Raw genomic sequence first — 20538 nt, 5'->3', positions numbered from 1 at the left:
TCTTGTCTGAACTAAAGCTAATTTTTAGGAAAAAACCCCAAATTTCAACTTTAAAGATTCCAGGGATTGCTACCACAACTCCTGGTATGCTTTTCTTGTAGCTAATATACCACCATCATACGTATTCTCCTTTGATTATTTTTTTCCTGGCTTCAACTTCTGTAGTTTTAGGTAATGGTGGACAGTTTAATTTCTGTTTATGAACATTTCTTATGTTATGACCTGAAGTACTTTTTTTCTCAAAGTTCTTGTTAGTGGCTTTAAGAAATGTTGATGCTTTGGTTTCATGATAAAGAAGATTTACTGCTGGTTTCCATACACTTGACATGAACAATTCAGGCCCTTCTTTCTTCACCCTGCTTCTCCCTAGAAAAGCATCCTGAACCTCTACTCTGCTCTCTGATATGCTGCTAATGCTTCTGCTTATCCAGGCTCTTTCACAATGTGTCTTAGAGTAAACGTGGGGAAATTCTCCTAGTTTCCAAAGCCACAGCGAAACTTTGATTGAGAAAACACGACTGATTCCCTTCCTGCCCTTACCCTTTCTTTCACTGAAGAGCATCTTCAGGGTTGTGGAAGCCACACTCTAAGAACACTCTTATTCCCTTTTGTGGCTATAGAAAGAGGTAGCACACACTAGTTTGTGGATGCTTATGAAAGATCTGACAATGCGTGCTAGGAGAAACACGAATACACTCAGCCACACTCCTGCCTTGGATCATGAAGATATAGAGAACAACTGCCTGAGCCTTCAGTTGTTCCATTTTTCTATTTTTGGTAAGAATCATAAGGACAGAAATAAAACATCCATAAGAAATCACTACAGTACATATTTGGGAATTCATTTTTTTGAGAGCAGAGAAATTAACTTAATGGCCAGACATGAACTGCAGGATTGATTGCACTGAAATCTGGTAGATTTTTCTGTCTGCCAGCTCATGCATAAATCATCCCCAAGTATAGTTACTCTGGAAATTGCCTTACAAAAAGCAGGGGTGGTGGAATTTAATTCAGTGGCAAATTATTGAAGCATCAGCAGTGATCCATGGGGCATCTGCTTGCTTCTGAAGATTATTATGCATGTGACTGCACGTGAATGAAAGTGTAGGACGGGAAATTTATTCCCTGAAAATCCATAATGCAGATATGCCAGAACACACTGTTGGCTGGTATCGAGGTCTGCTCCCTTTGCAATGAAACATCTGAACCTGGTTGCTTTCACACTCACATTTTCTCATGTGCATAGCAGGGTTTCTATGGCACTTTCATACCCGCAGAGTTTAAAATTTCTCAAGAGTGATTTCTAAAGTGCCTTTTCTTGTAGATTCTCACTGTGTCATCCTTCCCTAGGTGATACTTGAAATCAGAACACAATGATTCCTCATTGTGCAGTCTAATTAGGCTGCCTACATCCATTTCCAAAATGTACGACAGAAAATGGTAGCCTTAATTCCTTTTTGCTGCATGATCAGTAGATATGTCAGTGCTGGCAAGGTGAATCTTGCAACATTCTTTCCCATTAAAAAAGATAATTCCAACATTGCATGAAAAAATCCAATTAATATATATGTAATATTGTAATGTGCATTTACTTTGTTTCAAATGAGGAGTAAGTGACTTACTGCTGCTTTCAGAAACAAATTCTGGAATTTCCCTTATCCATCTTCAAGCTTTATGTTAGGAATATTCAGAGACTACATTACCACGCTTTTCTTTGTGTACTGCAAACAATTTTTAGGAACATAGCCACAAACTCTGTTGCTGAAATGGGAGTTTTGTTATCTGCCACAAACAGGCAATTCAGGGGCAATATGAAATGGCAAAAATGTTCTCTTGTGTCTGCAGATGCGACAGCCTCGGGTCTCTTGCAGCTTGTTCCTTCCATAGTCACTGTCAGGGTTCTAATAATACTTCTGCAACAGGGAGCTGTCATAAACTTGCGCAGACATTCTGTTAAATTCACCCACCTATCTTTTTTATGAATAGTAGATTCAAATCAAATACTAGATTTTCATAGACTCATAGATTGGAACAGACTTCTGAATCTCATTTAGTACAATTTGCTTTCAAAGCAGGACCAATTAGATCAAGTCTTTCACAGCCCTTTTGATTTGAGGCTGAGCCCTGCTCTGCCTTCACAGACTCACAAAACCACAGAATCACAGAATTGCTGGGGCTGGAAGGGACCTCTGGAGGTCATCCAGGCCAACCCCCCTGCCCAGGCAGGGTCACCTAGAGCAGGTTACACAGGAATGCATCCAGGTGGGTTTGGGATGCCTCTGGAGAGGGTGAGTCTGTGACCTCTGTGAGCAGCCTCCTCCAGGGGCCTGCCACCCACTATGTAAAGCAGTTCTTCCTCATGTTGAGGTGGAACATCTTGTGTTTTAATTTATTGCCATTGATCCTTGTCCTGTTCCCTGGACACCATTGAAAAGAGCCTAGCACCATCCTCTTGGTATCTGCCTTGTAGACATTTAAATGCATCAATGAGATCCCTTCTCAGTCTTCTCTCCCCAAGTGTCTCCTCATTACAGAGATGTTCCAGGCCCCTAATAATATCTTCTTTATAAACACTCATTAGGTACTTGAAGGCAACAATGGGATGCTCTTTTAGACTTTTCTTCTTCAAGTTGTATGATCTCAGCTGTCTCAGCCTCTTCTCACGTGTTATGTCCCCCAATCCCATAACCATCTTGGTGAATTATTGCTAGAATTTCTCTATGTGTGGCCCATATGTTTCCTACTGGTGGGTTCAAAACATGGAAACATCACTCCCGGCGTGGTCCTAGAACCTTTACTTCAAAACATGATTATTTTTCAATGTTGATCAGATACCAAATATTGGCATTGTTTGTGCAATGAATCCTATAGAGAAATAAGTTTCAGCAATTTCCTACCAGACCTACTTTTCTTTTACTAATTAGACAAAAAATATCAGAGAATTGACACATACTTCATTATCCCGGTCCTTCTCCAGGAAGTGACGGGCAACGTGACTGGGTAAAATATTCCTTAGCATGTTCTCATTGTGCTCCCTCAGCTCCTTCATTTCATTGATTTCCTCTTTTGCTTGAACACGCCACAGAAAATCCAGCCTTGCTGTGTATTCCAGCTGTAGTTTCAGAAAGAAAAAGAGGCAAAAATAAAACCTGACAAGATGAGAGTAGAGATTGTATTGCCATCCTGGCAGGCTGCTCCTGCCATGTAACCACCTTCAGTGCTGCTGAAGATCTCTGAAACAATTTGATTTTCCTGCCAGAAAAAGAGATTATTTCTTTGCCTTATGTACAGTGAGACTCTCAGAGTAATCTTGAGCAAAATAATATTTGTCATATTACTGCTATGGTCAGTGGATGTGAACTGTCACCAAATTATTTTCCCTTTAAGCAAATCTTTATTATTTAGATAATGGAGTCTGACAGGAGATAAAGTATTGGCAGGTATTGATACGAAATAAATACGTTCCCCTTTTCATAAGTGTTTTCAATTTAAATGAGAAAATTAGCACAAGGCTAACTCTAAACTGTTGGCAAGGATGTCCTTCTCAAAAATGAATATCTTTCGGCAAAACTCTGTATAACAGCCCAAAGTGCTCCCAAAGAAAACGTCCAAATCTGTGGAACAAAAATGATATAGCTATACTGTTGGGACATGCAGTTATTTGCAACTTTACTCTTATAAAAAATAACAGAAAATATGCTATTTGCCATCCCCTCCGATACTCTGTGCCTGTACTGTGGGGTCAGAGTCTACAATCACAGCTTATCCATGCAGTCTCACTGCCTGATACCCACAGCTAAAAACTGAAATGAAATTATTTCCAGTGTGGTGTGTGTGTAGAATGAAAGCCATGCACAGCAGAGCTTATACATGCATGCATATACATGCATTGTTTATATATATATATATATATATATATATATATAAATTCTTATTCATTTAAGTATGAATGGCAGCTGTCTGCTAGCTGAAGCAGGGAACATGTTGAAGCCTCATGTCACTTGCCTGAGAGGCACACGTGTGTCAGCACATGGCCAGAGATTTTGTGTGCATCACACTGAAGCAGAGTTTTAAGCAGATTTCAAGGCAGCTGACACTGTAGCTTGCACAAGGGGTGACTTATTAAGCTACAGCATTACTGAAAATGATGGAGATATATATATATATATATATATATATATATATATATATATATATATATATATATAGTTAGTAAACTGAAAGAGAACATTTCTTTGTGAGGTCTGAGGTGCTCCAACCAGAGATAATAACATCCAGCAAAGAAGACCCATCTATTTGCTGGTGTTGTGCCAGCAAATAGATGAATTTTACAAAAATTTGGAAAGACATCAGAAGGTGCTGGGATAGAGGAATTTTTTGAACTATAATTCGTATACCAAACTAAAATAAAGGAGCAGCCTGCAGTGGGTGGGAATGACTAAGAGTGGGTTCAGGCATTGTTTAGTGACTCATCTTGGTCACAGTTTTAGTCAGCAGCAGCCATGAATGGCAAACTCTTCAGGAGAAAAAAAGCAAAGCACTTTGCAAGGGATCTTATATGTTGGCTGTACTCTAGGGAGCTTTCCTTTCTAAAAGCTAAAAGTGACTGTGGCTTGATATAAACTTCTAAAGCCTGGATACAACTTGGCAGTGATTTACTTGCCCTCTGGGCTCTGTAGCCAGCTTTATAAACAAACTTTTTTCTACTGATATGTTGATTTTCTGTCTTGTGACCATTAATCCCCTGAATTAATGGCAACAATAAAAAAAAGACTGTCAGGAAAGAGTATTTTAAACGCATTTTTCAGCCTTTTTTCAGTTTCTTTGCCTTTCTTTTATGCTAGAAGACAGAGCCCATACCAGATAACTGACTTTTATCTTTACCAACTAACTGAGAAGAAAAAAATATCTGTACGTTTTCAAGGAGTTCTAAAGGTATTTCAGAGATTGACTTCAAACAGGAGCTGCTGCTGGATTTTGGGTTCTTTGATGCTTCAAGATATTTAATGCTACTACAATAAGAGCTGGGCAAAAAACTGTGGTAGTTTTTCAGAGCTGATTTTTTTTATGCTGCTCTACAGGGAAATGTCACATCTCTAAGCCTAGCTCAGAATAGCAGCAGCTAATCTTTACATTTTAGATAACATCATTCTGGTTATTTGTGATCACATTTAAACATGAAATATTTTTCTTTCATCATCAGTGGACTGCCAAGATGACATTATCAGCTCAGAAAGAAAGGAGTGATATATATGAGATTTGAAAACAGAAAATATTAAGAAGATGTTTTGCTAAGTTCTTATATTTGCTAAAACTAAAAGAATTGTAATGTTGACTTTAAGGTTTATGGCTTGATTTTCTGAAGAAATATTCCTGGATTTAAATCCCAAAGTGTTCATGCTTTCCTGCCCTGGTATGTACCTTTAAGAAACACCTCTAATGACAATAGCTAGTGAAGAAAAGAGAGATGTATTACACAGAAAGTCTAACATGCTGCACAACCCAACCACTCTGCAGACAATTGCCACATGCAATTAAATTAAATCTAATGAGATGGCACCACACACCTCTTTCTCAAATTTAATTTTAAATTTTGGGTGCTAAATATGGCATTCACTTTAAATCACAGTGGATAAAAAAATAGTTAATTATTCAAAAATTGATCATCCATAAATATTATCTTATAATTTTTTTTTTCAGTAAATCCATCTAGAATAAGACAAGTTTTAAGCTATTCTACTTCAGATAACTTTTACAGCTGGTGAGATGGGAAGATGTGCTGGAGAACAGCTTTACTCGACTTAATGTGCTCCCCAATTCACAGTTCAGAAGAGTTTGGGGGGTTTTTTTGTTATTTGTTTTTTAATGTGGTTTGAATGGAACTTTTATATATATTAAGTTGACAACTATACATAAATCTTTATGTTAACTCTATAATAAAAAAATAAACAATTCAATGAAATGTTCCTGGACTCCGCCTTTGATGCTGTTATATTGATAGACTGGCATTATGAATCATTTGGGAGAAAATGCAGGACTTAGCACATCTCAGGGACCATTTCAAAGGGCAATTCTAGTGCAGCCATCCTGTTTTATGGAACCAGAAAGGTTAATAAAATGGAAAATAACTTGTGCTCTGCTTACAGGCCTCTGGGCTGAAAAACACTCTTAAACACCCCAGATCAGGCTTTTGTAGAAGACAGACATTTACACTCAGGACTGGGATCCTGAAGATCATTGCCTGGCTTCAGCCTAATTCTTACTTCACCTAAACTTGTCTAGTGTTGTTTTTCTTACTGTCTTGGCTGATTCCCAAGCCTGACATTTTTATCTTGACATATGTTAATAATCATTGGGAATACTATAAGGCTTATCCCAAATTTGAGTTGTTCAGTTCTTATTTTTTCCATATTATTCTGAAGTGGACTTAATGTCGTGATAAAGCCATGTCACAGTTCATTGATTTCCATCAAATTTAAATCTGCACCTTGTGCAAAACACACTTCATGCCTTGCTTCCCCTACTCTCTCATTCCTCATTCCCCCTAAAAGAAGAGAAACAATAGGAAAATGAATAGAATATTGAGATGTTGGCTTCTTTTTGCTCTCATGTAGAAGTAATGGAGACTCTGACTTCTGGGACAGCTTAGGAAGTTATTGCAATAAAGTGCCTAAAAATGTCTTATTCATCACAGCATCATTAGTCTCTTACTGCCTCTTTCCAGGAGGATTGAGAAATGCTGGAGTTTATCAGCCCAATGGTCTTGAGGGGAAAATCTTTAAGCAAGTCAACAATGTCTAAAGGCAACTGTGCTTGGTGCTTTCTTTAGAACACTGTGCCCCTTGCTTTTTGTGACCAGCCTCAACTCAGAATGTTTGACATCCAGGGCTCGAGAGCCAGCAACACTGTGGAGAAAACACCCTACTTATGCTGGTTTTTATTAAATGCATTTGTTATTTTAAATCTAAATTTGCCATAGTTCTCTCTCCCTGTGCATTGTGTACGTATCCCTGAAATACCCAGTTTCTCAATTCCTCCTCAAGGATGTCAGTCCTAAAGCTCTGAGGCCCCTGAATCCTCTTTAAGATCTAGGTCCATGCGAAAGGATTCTTGTAAGTGGTCCATGACACAGATGAGGAAGTACTGGTGTTTAACCCAAATTTTCCCCATTTCCTTGAGTCTTTTGTTTTTTCTCTATAAACAGAACAAGCTATTTCACAGTTTCATTATTTATTGGTTTTTATTCCCTTTCTATATTTTGGGTCTATGCCTACTCAAGTGCACTGAAGCTGTCAGGTGCCTCCAGAACTGCACACATGTCTAAAATAATGGTGTCCTGTTTGTTCCTTCAGATAGAAAATGCTATATAATTTGAGTATTGCTGAATAGAATATTGTACATGTTCTTTAAGAATGCTAGACAGTGTCAGATGTGGGCTTTCTTTAATCAGATTCTGTATATGGTTTATTAAATTGCAAAAGGTCATATGCTCAAAAGGGTTAAAAGGTGGTACTTTAAAAGTAATTGTTGTCATAACTTGTAATTGCAAGGGACAAAGGGAAAGGTTGAAGAAAATGTTTGCATTACCTGTTGCCCATGATAAAATACAGCTAAAAGGAACATTGCCATCAGTAGTAAAGATGCCTCCTTTGTACCCAGGAAGTCTGTGCTGGAAACAAACAAACAAACAAACAACAAAGAAAAACACAGTTATTTATTTGTCAGTGTTGCAATTGTTCAGAAGTTTCATTTCATAAGTGGTAATTTTTGTTGTTCATTAAAAAGAGATCCACTGTATTTGAAAATTTAATTTAGCAGTAATTAGTTCAAGAGAACAGGAGTGTAACTGGAGAGCTCCCTGTTTGGAGACACATCTTGAGTAACTAAATTGTAGTCTACAGGAGGTACACAGGAGGTGATGAGCTTTCACTTTCAAATGTGATATGCAAGCTGTGTGTCAGTCATTCTCTTCCTGGGAGTGTGGTGACAGTCCCTGTGGGGTGCAGGAGGTGACATTGGTGGGGGAAAGGTTGAGGTAGAGCTGGCAAAGGGAAACTTCCAGGCTGTGAAAGTAAAAGCCTTGTGAAAGATGAGTGAATAAAGCTAGAAGTGATGTGAAAGTGAAAGATGAGTGAATAAAGCTAGAGATAGAGGATGAACTCCAAGGCAGGAGCTGAAAAGAAACATCCCCATATTGTGAGAAGGGTTTGGAGATGACAGGGATAGAGCATGGATTAAAAGAGGACCAAAAAAATGGCAAGCAGTAGCTAGGACTGGTTCTACTGAGCCACAAAGAGGAGACCAGAGAAGCCTCTGACAAGGGAGGTAAAGGAAACCCTTGCAGACCACAGGGAAGATGAGCCAAGCAGGCACTGGCTGTATGAAATCTGCTGTATGAAATCACTGAGGTGCTGTGTATGGAGCACAAATAAAATTTAAAATAAAATGAAAAGGGTTAAAAGTAGTAACAGGGGGCTTCAAATACTGAGAGAAATTACAGTTATGTGGAAAGATGAATAAAAGCTGAAGAAAGTGTTTCTGTATGCCAGGGTTTTTTTTATAAAGCATGTTTCCCAGGGAACAGACAAAAGACGTTGGGGAAATGGTAGAGCCAAACTTATGGTAAAGCAAATGGGGGGAAAAAATAAATTTAGAGTTAAATTGAACAGGGTTACTTTTCAATTATTTTGTTAAAGGGAGATGAGAAAAGGAAGTTGTTATGTGGTGATAAAACCTTGAAATTTTGATAAAAAAAATAATAAATGAGTAAATGAGGACCAGAAATTGAAAGAGATTTTTGGGATAATCCTTAGTCTACCTTGAGATCTAAGAACAAAGCAAAGTCCAGATACTGGATCTGTTTTCCATAGTCATTATTAAAGAAGTATGGGATGCTATTTGTCAGAGGACTGCTATGACAGAGAAATTAGAGAAAGAAAGAGCAGAACTTGAGACTAAACCGAAAGGAAACTTTCTAGTGAGAGAGATAACTGAGCTGCCTTTGTGGTCCTAATGAATTTACTGTGCTGGAAATGTGCTGCTGTGGGATGAGTCATCAATACAGAGCAAGAGCAGGCAGGAAGTAACCTTGTCATCTACAAATATGCTGGAATTCAAGTGTTACCTATTTTGAAGTTGCCCAAAATACAACCTCCAAATGAACACATCCCAAAAGGACCCCTTGTGCACTGCCTAAAGACAAGAGTCGTAAAGGTCTTAGTTACAAACCCACCTGTTATTGCATATTGTGGTGTTGTAGCTATACCCACCATAGCTGGATGAGTTTTGTAAGGAGCTGCAAACCCTTTTATTCAAATTATTTATATAGCTAAAAAAACTGAATAATTTTCAGAGCACACAATCTTGAACTTCATTCTCCCTAATATCAGAGCTTAAGTTCATATCCCTGTTGTGAAAGTGGAGCATCTCAGCTGATTTCCCTGTGTTTTCTCTATGGCTGTTGGCTACTCCAGGGAATACTCTTGCCTCTTTCTCACTCTTCTGTGATAACAGTCTCTAGAGAGTATTGTTGACAGGGAATAGAGGCTACTCTGAATTCTTCAAGATTTTCACACGAAAGAGATTCTTTGCCATGTCTGGTTAGTGACAATTATCATGATTTCTACTTCTAGTTACTTAGCTGAAGTATTGCTTACTGCCATTTGTCAGGTCTGCTGGGGTCTGTTCTGGCTATATGATATGTCTGTACAATAAGAACTAGCATTAGAAAAAGGAATTTCAGCCCAAATCTCTGGTACCCTCTTACTGTAGGGAGCAAGCAAGGAAAGCTATGCATGCAGAGCCTTGCTATGTGTAAGGATGTGGCTGTTGGGAGAATTAATTGTACTGCAAATCCCTGCTTTTTTCTCACTCTGAGCATCTTCATCTGCACTTACAACCACAAACAACTGCAATACTACCCTGGTCAAGTATCAAAGACTGAAGCGTTTTTCTGAATGATTTAAATTACTGCTGCTCTAGATTCAGTTATTGCAACACTAATTGCATCTCTGACTCTGCAAATCATTGTGGTTCTTCTGCTCTCTTCAGTTCCTCTTCCTGGGAAAGAAACCTGGGAGGAGGAGAAGGAGGAAAAGGAGCATGTCCTTCAACCACTCTCCTAGAAACAGGATCATGCCTGTGTTCCTCATATCTTTCATAAGTGCACATTATTTGTTTGGATTTTATTCTAAAAAATCAATCATTCAATCCTGTTTTCTTAAACTGAGGGGAATTTTTCAATTGGTATCTCTGGGGCTTCCAAGAATAGAAATGACCAAAGTATGTGCATTGCAATGCATATTTTTAGTCAGCATTGATAGACTATACTAGACATAAAAGACAAGTCCTGATCAATATTTAAATGCCCTCATGAAATGAGCATTTTAATAAAAAGGCTTGAGAAAAAAAAACAGTTATGAATCATTTTGAATTAGTCATGGCCTGTTGCAACCATCACTCCACATTTAACTGTGGTGCTATCCAATACACTCATACTCTGGCAAGACTTGAACCATCACCTTTAGAAAAAGCAGTTCCTGAAGGGGGCTGTGAACACTTACTCTCCATTGTGGTGAAAGTTGTCGTATTGCAGAAAAAGGGAAGCATAAATGGTCTCAGTCAGCAGAGAGTAGATGGCGATCATGATGAGAAGTACTGCCAGCTTCAGGACAGAGTTGAGACGGAGAAAGACTGCACAAGTCACCATTGCCAGCACACCAGTGAAGACAAAATACTGGACAGAAAACAGCCCTGGTTAATTCTGGTGGTCAGAGATAAGCATCTATGTAAACAATCAAGTAACCAGAAGTATGGAAAGATTATTTTGGATTTCAGCGCTCAGCTAAGTCCTTTTAGAGTCCAGGGCACTTGAAAAATAAGTGTTTGCTAAAATAAAAGTGAAATTAAAAATTCTCTATTTTTCATGGTAGCTCCATGTCAGCAGAGATAATTTTTTTGTGCCTTTATAGCATTTTCATTGCATTATAAGTGAAGTATCATCCTCTACAATTAAAAGAGGAAAAGGAGAGATGCTGCATGCAGTAGTTTGCTACTGAAAAGTCTACTGGGAGAAAACAATTTATATTCCTTTGGAGTCTAAATTTCCACAAGACCCACAAATTACTCAGGATGGGAGAATCATATTTCTACTTTAATTCTTCCCATGCTGCTGGAGAGATGATAAAGCCAGAGAGGAGGATTTTTTTTTTAAATTTTTAATATTGTAGTTCTAGCTTGGTTACATTACTATCTTAAAAAGTGATGCCTGGAAGTTTTATTCATATCTTATTTTCTAATCTTCTCATTGTCTCATTTTTCTCAATGATTAGTCATCTGCCAAATGCAATCCATGCAGCTGATACTGGATAGAGAGACAATCATGGTCATGAGCTGTTCAGACTTAAAATAGCAACATCAACACCCACAGTCCAAATGTAGTTTAAATTAACTCCAATCACACAGCTTTAGGAGCGATTGTATTCATTTTTCTGCGTACAGCTTTTCTTTAGTACAGTTTCTCTGTAGGAAAGTCTGCATCCCTGCTGTTTCGAGCTTACTGCTGGCAGTATCCTGACACTGCCATATGACTTTCTAAGCAACATACTTCTCTTATCTACACATGACCAACACATTGATTTTTTTGCCTGCTTGCTCATCTTAGAGAAGGTTTCTTTTTTTTTCTCCAAAACCAATGTTAAAATAACCATAGCAGTCTAACTAGTCTCTTTGTGATGCAAGAAGTTTTGCTTTCCATTACATTAATGTGAATTAGGTAATGTGTTTTATTGCACTAGGTTCATTAAATCATTGCTGGGTGTGTTCCCAGCATGAAGGTTCCGTATAATGTTCAAAGGTTAAATTTCATTTGTAATGCCCCATTAGATCTTAAGGTTAATTCCTTCTGTAACCAGCCTCTGCTTTTTCTATCAACATATGGAAATGTTCCCTTCTTCACAGTGTTGAGCCCCTGACTCCACCACAAGGTGGTGGTTGCCATATAACCTTTGTGGATCCACTCCTTGGATTCAAAAGTACACTCAGAAATACCTCAGGACAGGAACAGATGTCCGTAAAAGAGGCAGAGGAATTGAAGGTCTGGTTCTTCAGGGCTATTGGTTTGTCAAAATCACACCACAGCTGTGAAGAAATAAAACAAAATCAGGACTATATTGTGCACTGGTGACTTGTCTGGGTTCAGGGCTGGGACTGGGTGACCTGCTGCTCTACATGCCAGCTCCCCACCTGGCACCAAGGGCTGAATGAATGGGCACTAAGAAGATATGCTGTGGAGATGAAATGGAAAAGGGGGAGCTATACGTGCTGCAGATATTCAGCATCTGATCTGCCTCCCTATGCTCTCTCTCCAGAGTGGAACGATGAGCTCCACTGGGACTTCCAGAGGACTCATCTTGGAACTCTCAAAGTGCTTAGACTTTGATATAAACTATGGAGAAAATTATTTAATTGGGAGCATAAAATCAGATTGAATGTGTGCCCTTTCTGCAAGCTGTCTTCATCTGCTATGGATAGTGTCATCCTTTTGGATATGGGACATCCAGCCTTCATTTTCAAGGTGTCACACAGACCTGGCTGTACCAAAACATGACGTGGTCCCAGAACAGCAACTGTGATGCTCAGAATGGAAGGGAATAAAAATTCACTCATGAAACTATGGTTATGATAATGTAATGCTTTTTGCTGTTATGACCTGCATTGATTTTAATAGTATTTCCAACCAAGATACAGAGAAACCAGCATTGTAGAGTTGGGATACATTACGGTCTTAAAATAAAGGAAAAAATCATTAATTGCTTTGTGTTTTGACACTTAAAGCAGATGGAGTCTCCTGTCATGTATATTTATTTTCTCTGAATGATTATAATAGGTCATGTCTTCAACCTGGTTTGTACAAGCTAGTTAGAGGTCTTTTTAAAGAATTCATTTAATGAGACCCAATTTCTTATCGTTAAATTCCAATTAATTTTGAACTTGGCACTCTTTTGTTTGTTCTTTTAGCCACTCAGCCATGTCTGCAGTGTAGAAGTATCACCTGGCTGGCTGTGCACTCTTCCGTGACACCAGACAATTAATGGTACTTTCTGAAAATTTATGCGGTATAGAACACCTCTCTGCAGGGCAGAATGCCACAAGAACAAGTACAGGTGTTTTTTTGAAAGACTTTCAGGGTCAGAAATTTAATTTTATAGCAATAAGAATGCACGTAAGACTCACAAGACTCATTTGCCCCCCTGGTGAAACCAAAGCTTTATGGCTCAGAAAGCATCTGAGTCTTAGACCCCTCCAGTTGGCTGCATTTGAACTCAGTGAACACATAAAGCTGCAAGGCTGAGATGCATTACCTGTTCTTGAATGCATGCAGGTCCCTCTTGAATGAACTATTATTACAGAAGAACTTGGACATATGAAATAATGAGATTATACTAATATTGTCATTTCCTATAGAGATCAGGATTCAGCGATTCAAGTCATTGTCCAGCTAAATATATGACAATGCATATCACTGATTTCTGCTTTATAGAAAACCACTGGTGTGACAGTAAAATGCAATTTTCTTCTGACTGTCTTTGGATAAGCCAACCCAGAAAATTGCAGAGAACAAATCTTAAAAAATAATGCACAAGAAATCGGGGGGAGTAACAAATTGGGCATAGACAGTGTGCAAGAGATTTTTTTTAAAGATCAAGACTAATTGTACCAGATTCTTTCCTGAAAGGTATTTGTTATGCATGATTTTAAAACTCCTAAATTCTAAAACACTGCTTAGTAATTTGTATTATAATGCACCACTGTCCTTTTCTTCAGGAAAGTTTTAGCCCAATTGAACCTCCTGACATTTACTGTATTTATATTTTTTCAGTAATGATAGAAATGCATTTTTCTTTTTCTGACTTACTCTCCTATCAGTGATAGTTTTAATCTACCTGTGAGGTATTTACCACACTCTTGGCTCAGACCTGTCAGGTTGTCTGACACTATATCTGCCTAAATTATGCAATGCTCTCTCATGTTGTTGAATACATCGGGATAATCAAGGCTCTATTGGAATTAAAAAAGTTATTAGTCTAGAATTGTTTTATTTTTCTTAATAATCTAAATAGTAGAACTGTAAGATGAGCTGAGAATTTATGAGAGGAAGAATTTAATATCGATAAGCATTTTTTGGATTCACAGTCTCTAAGAAAGTATTTCAGCATGTCAGAAAATTACAAATGGTCCTCAAAGAGTGGATATGTTGGACAGAAACTCGACAAAAGGTTTCAAAAATAGATGATACTCGTGAGGGAGAAATAATTAGATATTTCAGAAATACATAGATCAAGCAATGGATTGAATTTCCTGAAGCTGTGATGCTTTGCCTTTTTTATGTTATCTAAATCACAGACAGCTTATAGATGTAGTTAGCAAGTCCTGTAGCAAGCTTAATAAGTCATAAATCATCTTTTACTGTATAATATTCCTTGGTTCCCTATAGGCTTACAATATTGATGATGGCTCCAAGAAAATTAATCAGAATGGATGCAAAGATAATGACATTCCTTGCCAAGTAGGTCTCATTAATCCAGCAGCAAGTTTTCCGGAGCATTAAGGGTAAACATTTGTAATCCTCTGCCGTAGTTATCAGCACGAGAGCGGAGTGCAGCATAATCAGGATAGAAAACTGAATGACCATTGGGATCACTCTGGGGAAAAAAAAAAAAAGAGAATCCAGCATTAAATCTCAGCACAATCAGTCAATAAATTAAGGGGAAAGCTGGACAACGTGTCCATGTAGAACTAGTTAAGGGAGTCAGGCTTATCACCTGTGTGGTTTTGGATACAATTCATCACACTGCACAGTGGTCTCTCTTAGGTTTATGCAGATAGAAGCCAACTTGAGATTCACATTAACTCATTCTGCAGTGATTATACTTTGATCCTGGATTATAGACACTGACAGAGGGTCATGCAAGATTAATTCATTCAGTTTCCCACAGTACAGCAGTATTCTGCAACTGCCTTCTAACTTTGCAAAGCCAAGTGGCTGTGATCTGATTTGGAACTGATACTTTCTAACTATACCTCAGATATATATAGACAGTCTATATTTGCTGGTGTGGCCTACCAGTTCTGTTAACCTAGCCTGATCCAGCTCTGAACAAAACCAAATTCAGGCCTTCAGAAAGATTAGGATCAAGCCTCAAGAGGTCCAGCCTGAGGACACTAAACCTTAGCACTTATTTTGGACTGCCCAACTCTACCTGTAAGACCCATATTATTGAATTAAGATACTATAAAGGGAGCATCTACACACCTAAGTACGGGATATAAACCCAAAATTGCAGAATAACCTGCTTATGTGCCTGAAAAACTGAGACCTTGTGTTTGCTCACAATAAATTTATAGGCTACAAATTTTTTTCCAATGTAGCTGTTCAATTGAAGACTGATGTGCTTGTCTCTTGCCTAAGCCTGCTTGATTTAAAAATAAAACTGAAGGTGGCATAGTATGACCTCTGAGATGAACAATCCAGTATCTGTGCTAAGATTTTGATGGGAGCGTGCTGATAAGATCAAGTACAATAAAATGCATTGACAAGGTTAGAGGAATCTGAACAAAAAACTGTAATAATTTTCTGTCCATGAACTTCTCCCAGAACCAGGACACCAGGCTTGGATCACCCCTTTATTCAAGAAGAGGGTCAAGACCAATAGATTTTCTTTTCAGGGAATTCTCTTACTGCCAAGATCAAGGGAAGATTAAAAAGACCTTTTGTCTTCTCCCTTTCTGATTTACAAATCAACTGATTTAATCCAAAAGGAAAACTCATGTAAAACAGAAGATGCAAGTTTTTAAATTAATAACAATTGGAAATATTTTTTTCCTTCACAAGAATAAACCGGTCAAAACTGGGCAGAAACAAGAGTATTTCAGCAGTCTACTCTAGGAAGACCTATTGTACATGTGAGCATATAAATAGTTCATTGCAGGAAATTGATGAAACTCCCAGGTCTCTCAGATGGAGAAGATGAATCACTGCAAAGTTGGCAACAATCATTTCATAAAGGACAATTATGGTAAAAAATATGGCATTGGTTTATCTGACTTAGAGTCATTTCCCTGACTCCATATTTCAAAGAATGAAAACTATTGCAAAGATTTTTAAATTCATGTGCATCTGCCCTGTCAGGGAAAAATGAAAGAATGGATCAAATATTTATCCTTAGGGAGACAGATATAAACTGAGATAAAATTCTGAAACTTCCATGCCTATTAAATATGAGAGATGATTCCCTTCTTTAACACACAGACTAAGGTAAACTCCCTGGGAAACTCACCAAAGAACCTTGGTAATATATGTTCTATGACAATTTAAATAGCATTTTCACCAAATTTTCAGAAACAAAAAAGCTCAGCTCAAAAAATATTCACACATCTACTTAAGCAAGTATAAAATTTCATCTTTGTTTAGCAGAAATCTGAAGCATTCACTGAAAAACTCTTATATGTGTTTTAATAAACGGGTAAGTTGCCATGAGCACTGAATTATAGTTTGTTAGTGGTTTCATGGAAACTATTTCCATGGCTTTCCACCCTAGTATTTTACTTCTCTGATATTTACCAGAGGCATAACAAATGAATATGCAGTCATTTCAAGGATTCTGTGAGTCCAAATCCTGTCTAATTTTGTGATAGTTTGTTCAATTGCTCATGCCTTGAACTGCTTTTAGAACTGGAACTTAGGAAATTTGAACTTCCAGATTATTTTCTCATCCAATATGTTTAAGCATATTGAAACCTTCTCACTCAAAACCCCTATCCTGTTATTTTAGGGTTGCTCATCTGTTGACAGGCATGCTTTTTAAAAAATTGAAACATACTTTTTGAGGCAGAGAATCAGAACATTGAAAAAACAAGACCAAAATTTGTCTCCTTAAGCCTTGACAGTGATCTTCAGCTCCTGACAGAACACAGGAACTGCCAATAAACACCCATGTGTCTCCAAAACTTCTCTCACAAAAGGGGTAGTGTTAAATACCCTTTCCCTAAATATCTTCCCAGGTTCTAGCAATCAACCTTCCAGGGAATTCTTGAAGACAAGGTCACATTTTTTTAAAAACCTCTGCTGATCTTTTTTTGTAGGAATTTATTTAACCTTAATTTTGACCTATTTTTATTTGCAGCCTCTTTAACATTCAGTGACAAAAAGGTTCTCAGGGAAAAACACAAGACTACTGCAAGATGAGAAACTAGGAGGTGAGACAGCTGCAGGAAATGTGTTTGTGTGACTCCTTCCCCCTCACTCCAATGGCATTAGACATCCTCACAGGAGTTAACAGAGATGAATCTGTGCAGGTAGAAAAAAAATGTCTTTTTTTCTTTTTTTCTTTAAATCTGGTATGGCAGTGATTGATACAGCAGCAGAAATCTTTTTGGAAAACAGGTTCTGTTAATAAGTTCCATAAATCATCTTGTACATACTGAGGAAAAAAATAACAAACAATAAAAGCATCTACCAGAAGTGAAGAACTTTAAATGTGCACTGGGAGAAGAGCTTTTAAAAAGCAAGCAAACTTACTAGGAGCAATATAGCACATAAGGAACAACAGAAGGTCACATGCTACTCCAGGTACTTTGTCAGCTGAGAATTACAAAACATATGAGACAACACTGCTACAGAATGTATTTGCCTGCCTGCACCTAACCCCCACTTTGGTGTTCTCAGACATCAACCTAGTAACTCACATCTTCCAGAAATTATCCAAGAAATCTTGCTGCACTACTGTAACACAATAAATGTCTTATTTCTTGTACAAATAATGTTTTTTCAAAGTTACTCTGCTGTCAGCCATAAATTAGGGTTCATCTGAGTGGTAGAAACTACCTAAGAAATACGTTATTCTGGGAATTCTCTTTTAACACTTGCTCTGTCAAAGACCAAATTGGACCACAGGGTTGTTAGAGTGGCAGTTCTGTTCTAGAAAACTGACCTCAGTCCTTGCACATACTCTTGTGATCTCATTATTAAATTGTAGACAAAAATGCCAAATGATATGTCTGAGTTTGTGAAATGTGGACACCAAGGTCTCATCTGTGTCAGATTTTCATCACCTTGATAGGAATATATTGCTTGGTCAGCCCCAAAGGAGAGCAAAGCCAAAGCAGATCTACCAGATCACCTCCATGCTTATTAATGGCCTGAGACTGCTTTTCCCAGCTGGGCAAATCACAGTGTCAGCAGCAAGGCAAGCAGTACAATTCTCTTACAAAGCATTTATTAAACAAAACCAAGAGAGTCACTGATACCCAAGGTGATTATCAATCACTTAGCAAAGAGGCACAGCTATTGTTCTGGATCATGTTTCACCAGGACACACTGGAGCAAATTTTTGTAACTCAAAATTTTCACTTAACTTGGTGGTAGTTCTGCTTGAAAACACAACAGTATCACACCAGCACATGCTGCTGTCTCCCTCGAAAACATGCAGCTGTAGATATTGTGGTAAAAAAGTAGTTAGCATTGCAAAAAAAATTGACCAAATATTTCCAAACACTGTGTTCATTGTACATTGTTGTTCCACTGTGTCCCTGAGTGCCTTCAGATATATAGAGATATATTTCTGTATTTACCTGGAAGAAGGGAGCAAGCTTTGGATAGCGGTGATAAATACAAGAACAATAAATGCACACACCAAGTTTGATTTGAATACTTCATCCCGCATTTGAGAATACTGGAATAAAAAAAGAAAACAGACAGAGAAAAGTTACTTAGTTATTAACAGATGAAGTAGTTTCATTAAGCCTGATGTCTTTAGGAGACATGGGGAAAATTAGCACAATGCACCAATAAATCAATAAACCTGAATTTTGTTTGAAAATAAAACCCATTGAATGAATCCTTAATAATATGGTAAAATATTTTAACCAAGAGAGCAAAAATCTGTAATTTTTAATACAAAACTGTTCTGCTTTGTTCAAAATTATTTGCTTTAAAAATCCTTAGGTAGATACCAGGAGCTTGTGCTGCTGTGTAGAATACTAAATATTTAATTGCTTAATAAAATACTTAATAAGCAGAGAAACCATGAATTTCCTCACATGAAGACAAGCACTGGAGTTATCTGTGATTCTGCATGCATGATGGCACAGAGGTGTCTCCATGATGGCCAAACTGAGGCTGCTCTGCTATTTTTTCTAATTTTCTTTTTTTAAGAAAATTGTGCAGTTAGAACATTCTGGGACTATTTGGGATGCTGAAACTCTATATCCTAACAAAGTCAGAGGCTGTGTGGAAACTTGGCAATATAGGCATTCTCCAACTGTAAAAGACTATTTGAGGTGCATTATTATAAAGATTTCCTGGAAAAAACTTTTTCTCCAGCATATCAAACAACTGAGAATACTATCAGGTTTCTTTTTTAAGGGAAATTACCAAGAAATGGACTAAGAGACACATCGATAGACCACAGTGGATCAGTTAAAGTGGAAATATTACCCAAGTCCTCAGCTGTTATTTATCATTGCTATTTCAATTAAACTGCAGCTGTTTACAGCAGATGAAGATTAGTCCATAGGAATATGTTTTGTAATTCTCTATATCCTTTATGGATGCCAGCAAAGTTTCTTTGTAGTATAAGAAATTCTGCAAAGGTTCGCTCCAGTCATTTTCCTTCCTCTGAACAATAACTTCATTTTGTTTAAACCTTTTCTGTTTTAAAGGCAGTGAAAAAAAAGGTTATAAGAGTCAAAGCAATATCAGATACCAGAATCTCTCTCCAGAAATTTGGAAATAGAGAAAACTGCTGCTATAAATGCCTACATAGCATTATAACATTAAAAAAATATTAAGAAAGGTGTCAAGAACATACACAGAGAGAGTCCAGTTTTGAATTGTCTCTTGAAGGGAGATCTGAGCTAGACTCAGAGTATTTTCCCTACATGGACCTTTGGCTGGGACATCATCTCAGCATAAACATCTGATCAAAACAGTCTCAAGCTCCCAGATGGAAAAAAGGTTTCACTTCCCTGCTCCCATTTGTCATGAGTGAGAGAGGGGGTTCATGTGTTGGTGTCCCTCATTTTGGCTCCTCCTCTCCTGTGATTCCACCTTGTGTCTGCTGTTGGCAACATCACTTTGGCATGATTTTTGGCCACAGGTAATTTCACTTCATTTTCCTGCTGGAACCCCAGAGGCACTGACCCTGATTTCATGTGCAAGGATACAGAACTGCATCAGTCTGCATAAATAATGGACCAGGGCTTTTTTCAAATAGGGAAAAAGAAAGGTACGTTCCTTAAAATATAACATGAAATCCCAACTGTTCCATAGGGAAATTAAGGCAAACTAGATGAATGAAGCACAAACATAGAATGGCCTGCTGTGTTGAGCATTATGTCAAAAGGATGGATGCTGTGTTCTAATCAGTAACAACATTGTGATGAGGAATTGTTGGCATCCCTAGGCAGCACTGACATAAGTGATAAATGTAACAGCTCTCTAGCAGTCTACCCCTTAATGACTTGGAGAAGTAATTGAAG

The 20538-nt window shown here is 37.8% G+C and overlaps 1 protein-coding gene across 1 annotated transcript in view; it reads right to left on the bottom strand.

Moving 5' to 3' along the window:
• Positions 1 to 20538, bottom strand: part of ADCY8 (adenylate cyclase 8) — a gene marked incomplete at its 3' end in the record, with an annotated part of 115986 nt that overhangs the window by 10005 nt on the left and 85443 nt on the right. The window contains exons 9-14 of the mRNA XM_084208275.1: positions 18631 to 18731; positions 14501 to 14702; positions 12049 to 12138; positions 10563 to 10735; positions 7588 to 7669; positions 2954 to 3112 (exon numbers count right to left, since the gene is read on the bottom strand). Of these exons, the coding sequence (XP_084064401.1) occupies positions 2954 to 3112; positions 7588 to 7669; positions 10563 to 10735; positions 12049 to 12138; positions 14501 to 14702; positions 18631 to 18731 (807 nt within the window). The remainder of the gene's footprint in view (positions 1 to 2953; positions 3113 to 7587; positions 7670 to 10562; positions 10736 to 12048; positions 12139 to 14500; positions 14703 to 18630; positions 18732 to 20538) is intronic.

This window comes from Fringilla coelebs (assembly GCF_963513975.1).
Source record: "Fringilla coelebs genome assembly, chromosome: 1".
Classification (NCBI taxonomy): Eukaryota; Metazoa; Chordata; class Aves; order Passeriformes; family Fringillidae; genus Fringilla; species Fringilla coelebs.
The sequence above is the reverse complement of the archived record's forward strand: the minus strand, read 5'-3'. Positions and strand labels throughout refer to the sequence as shown.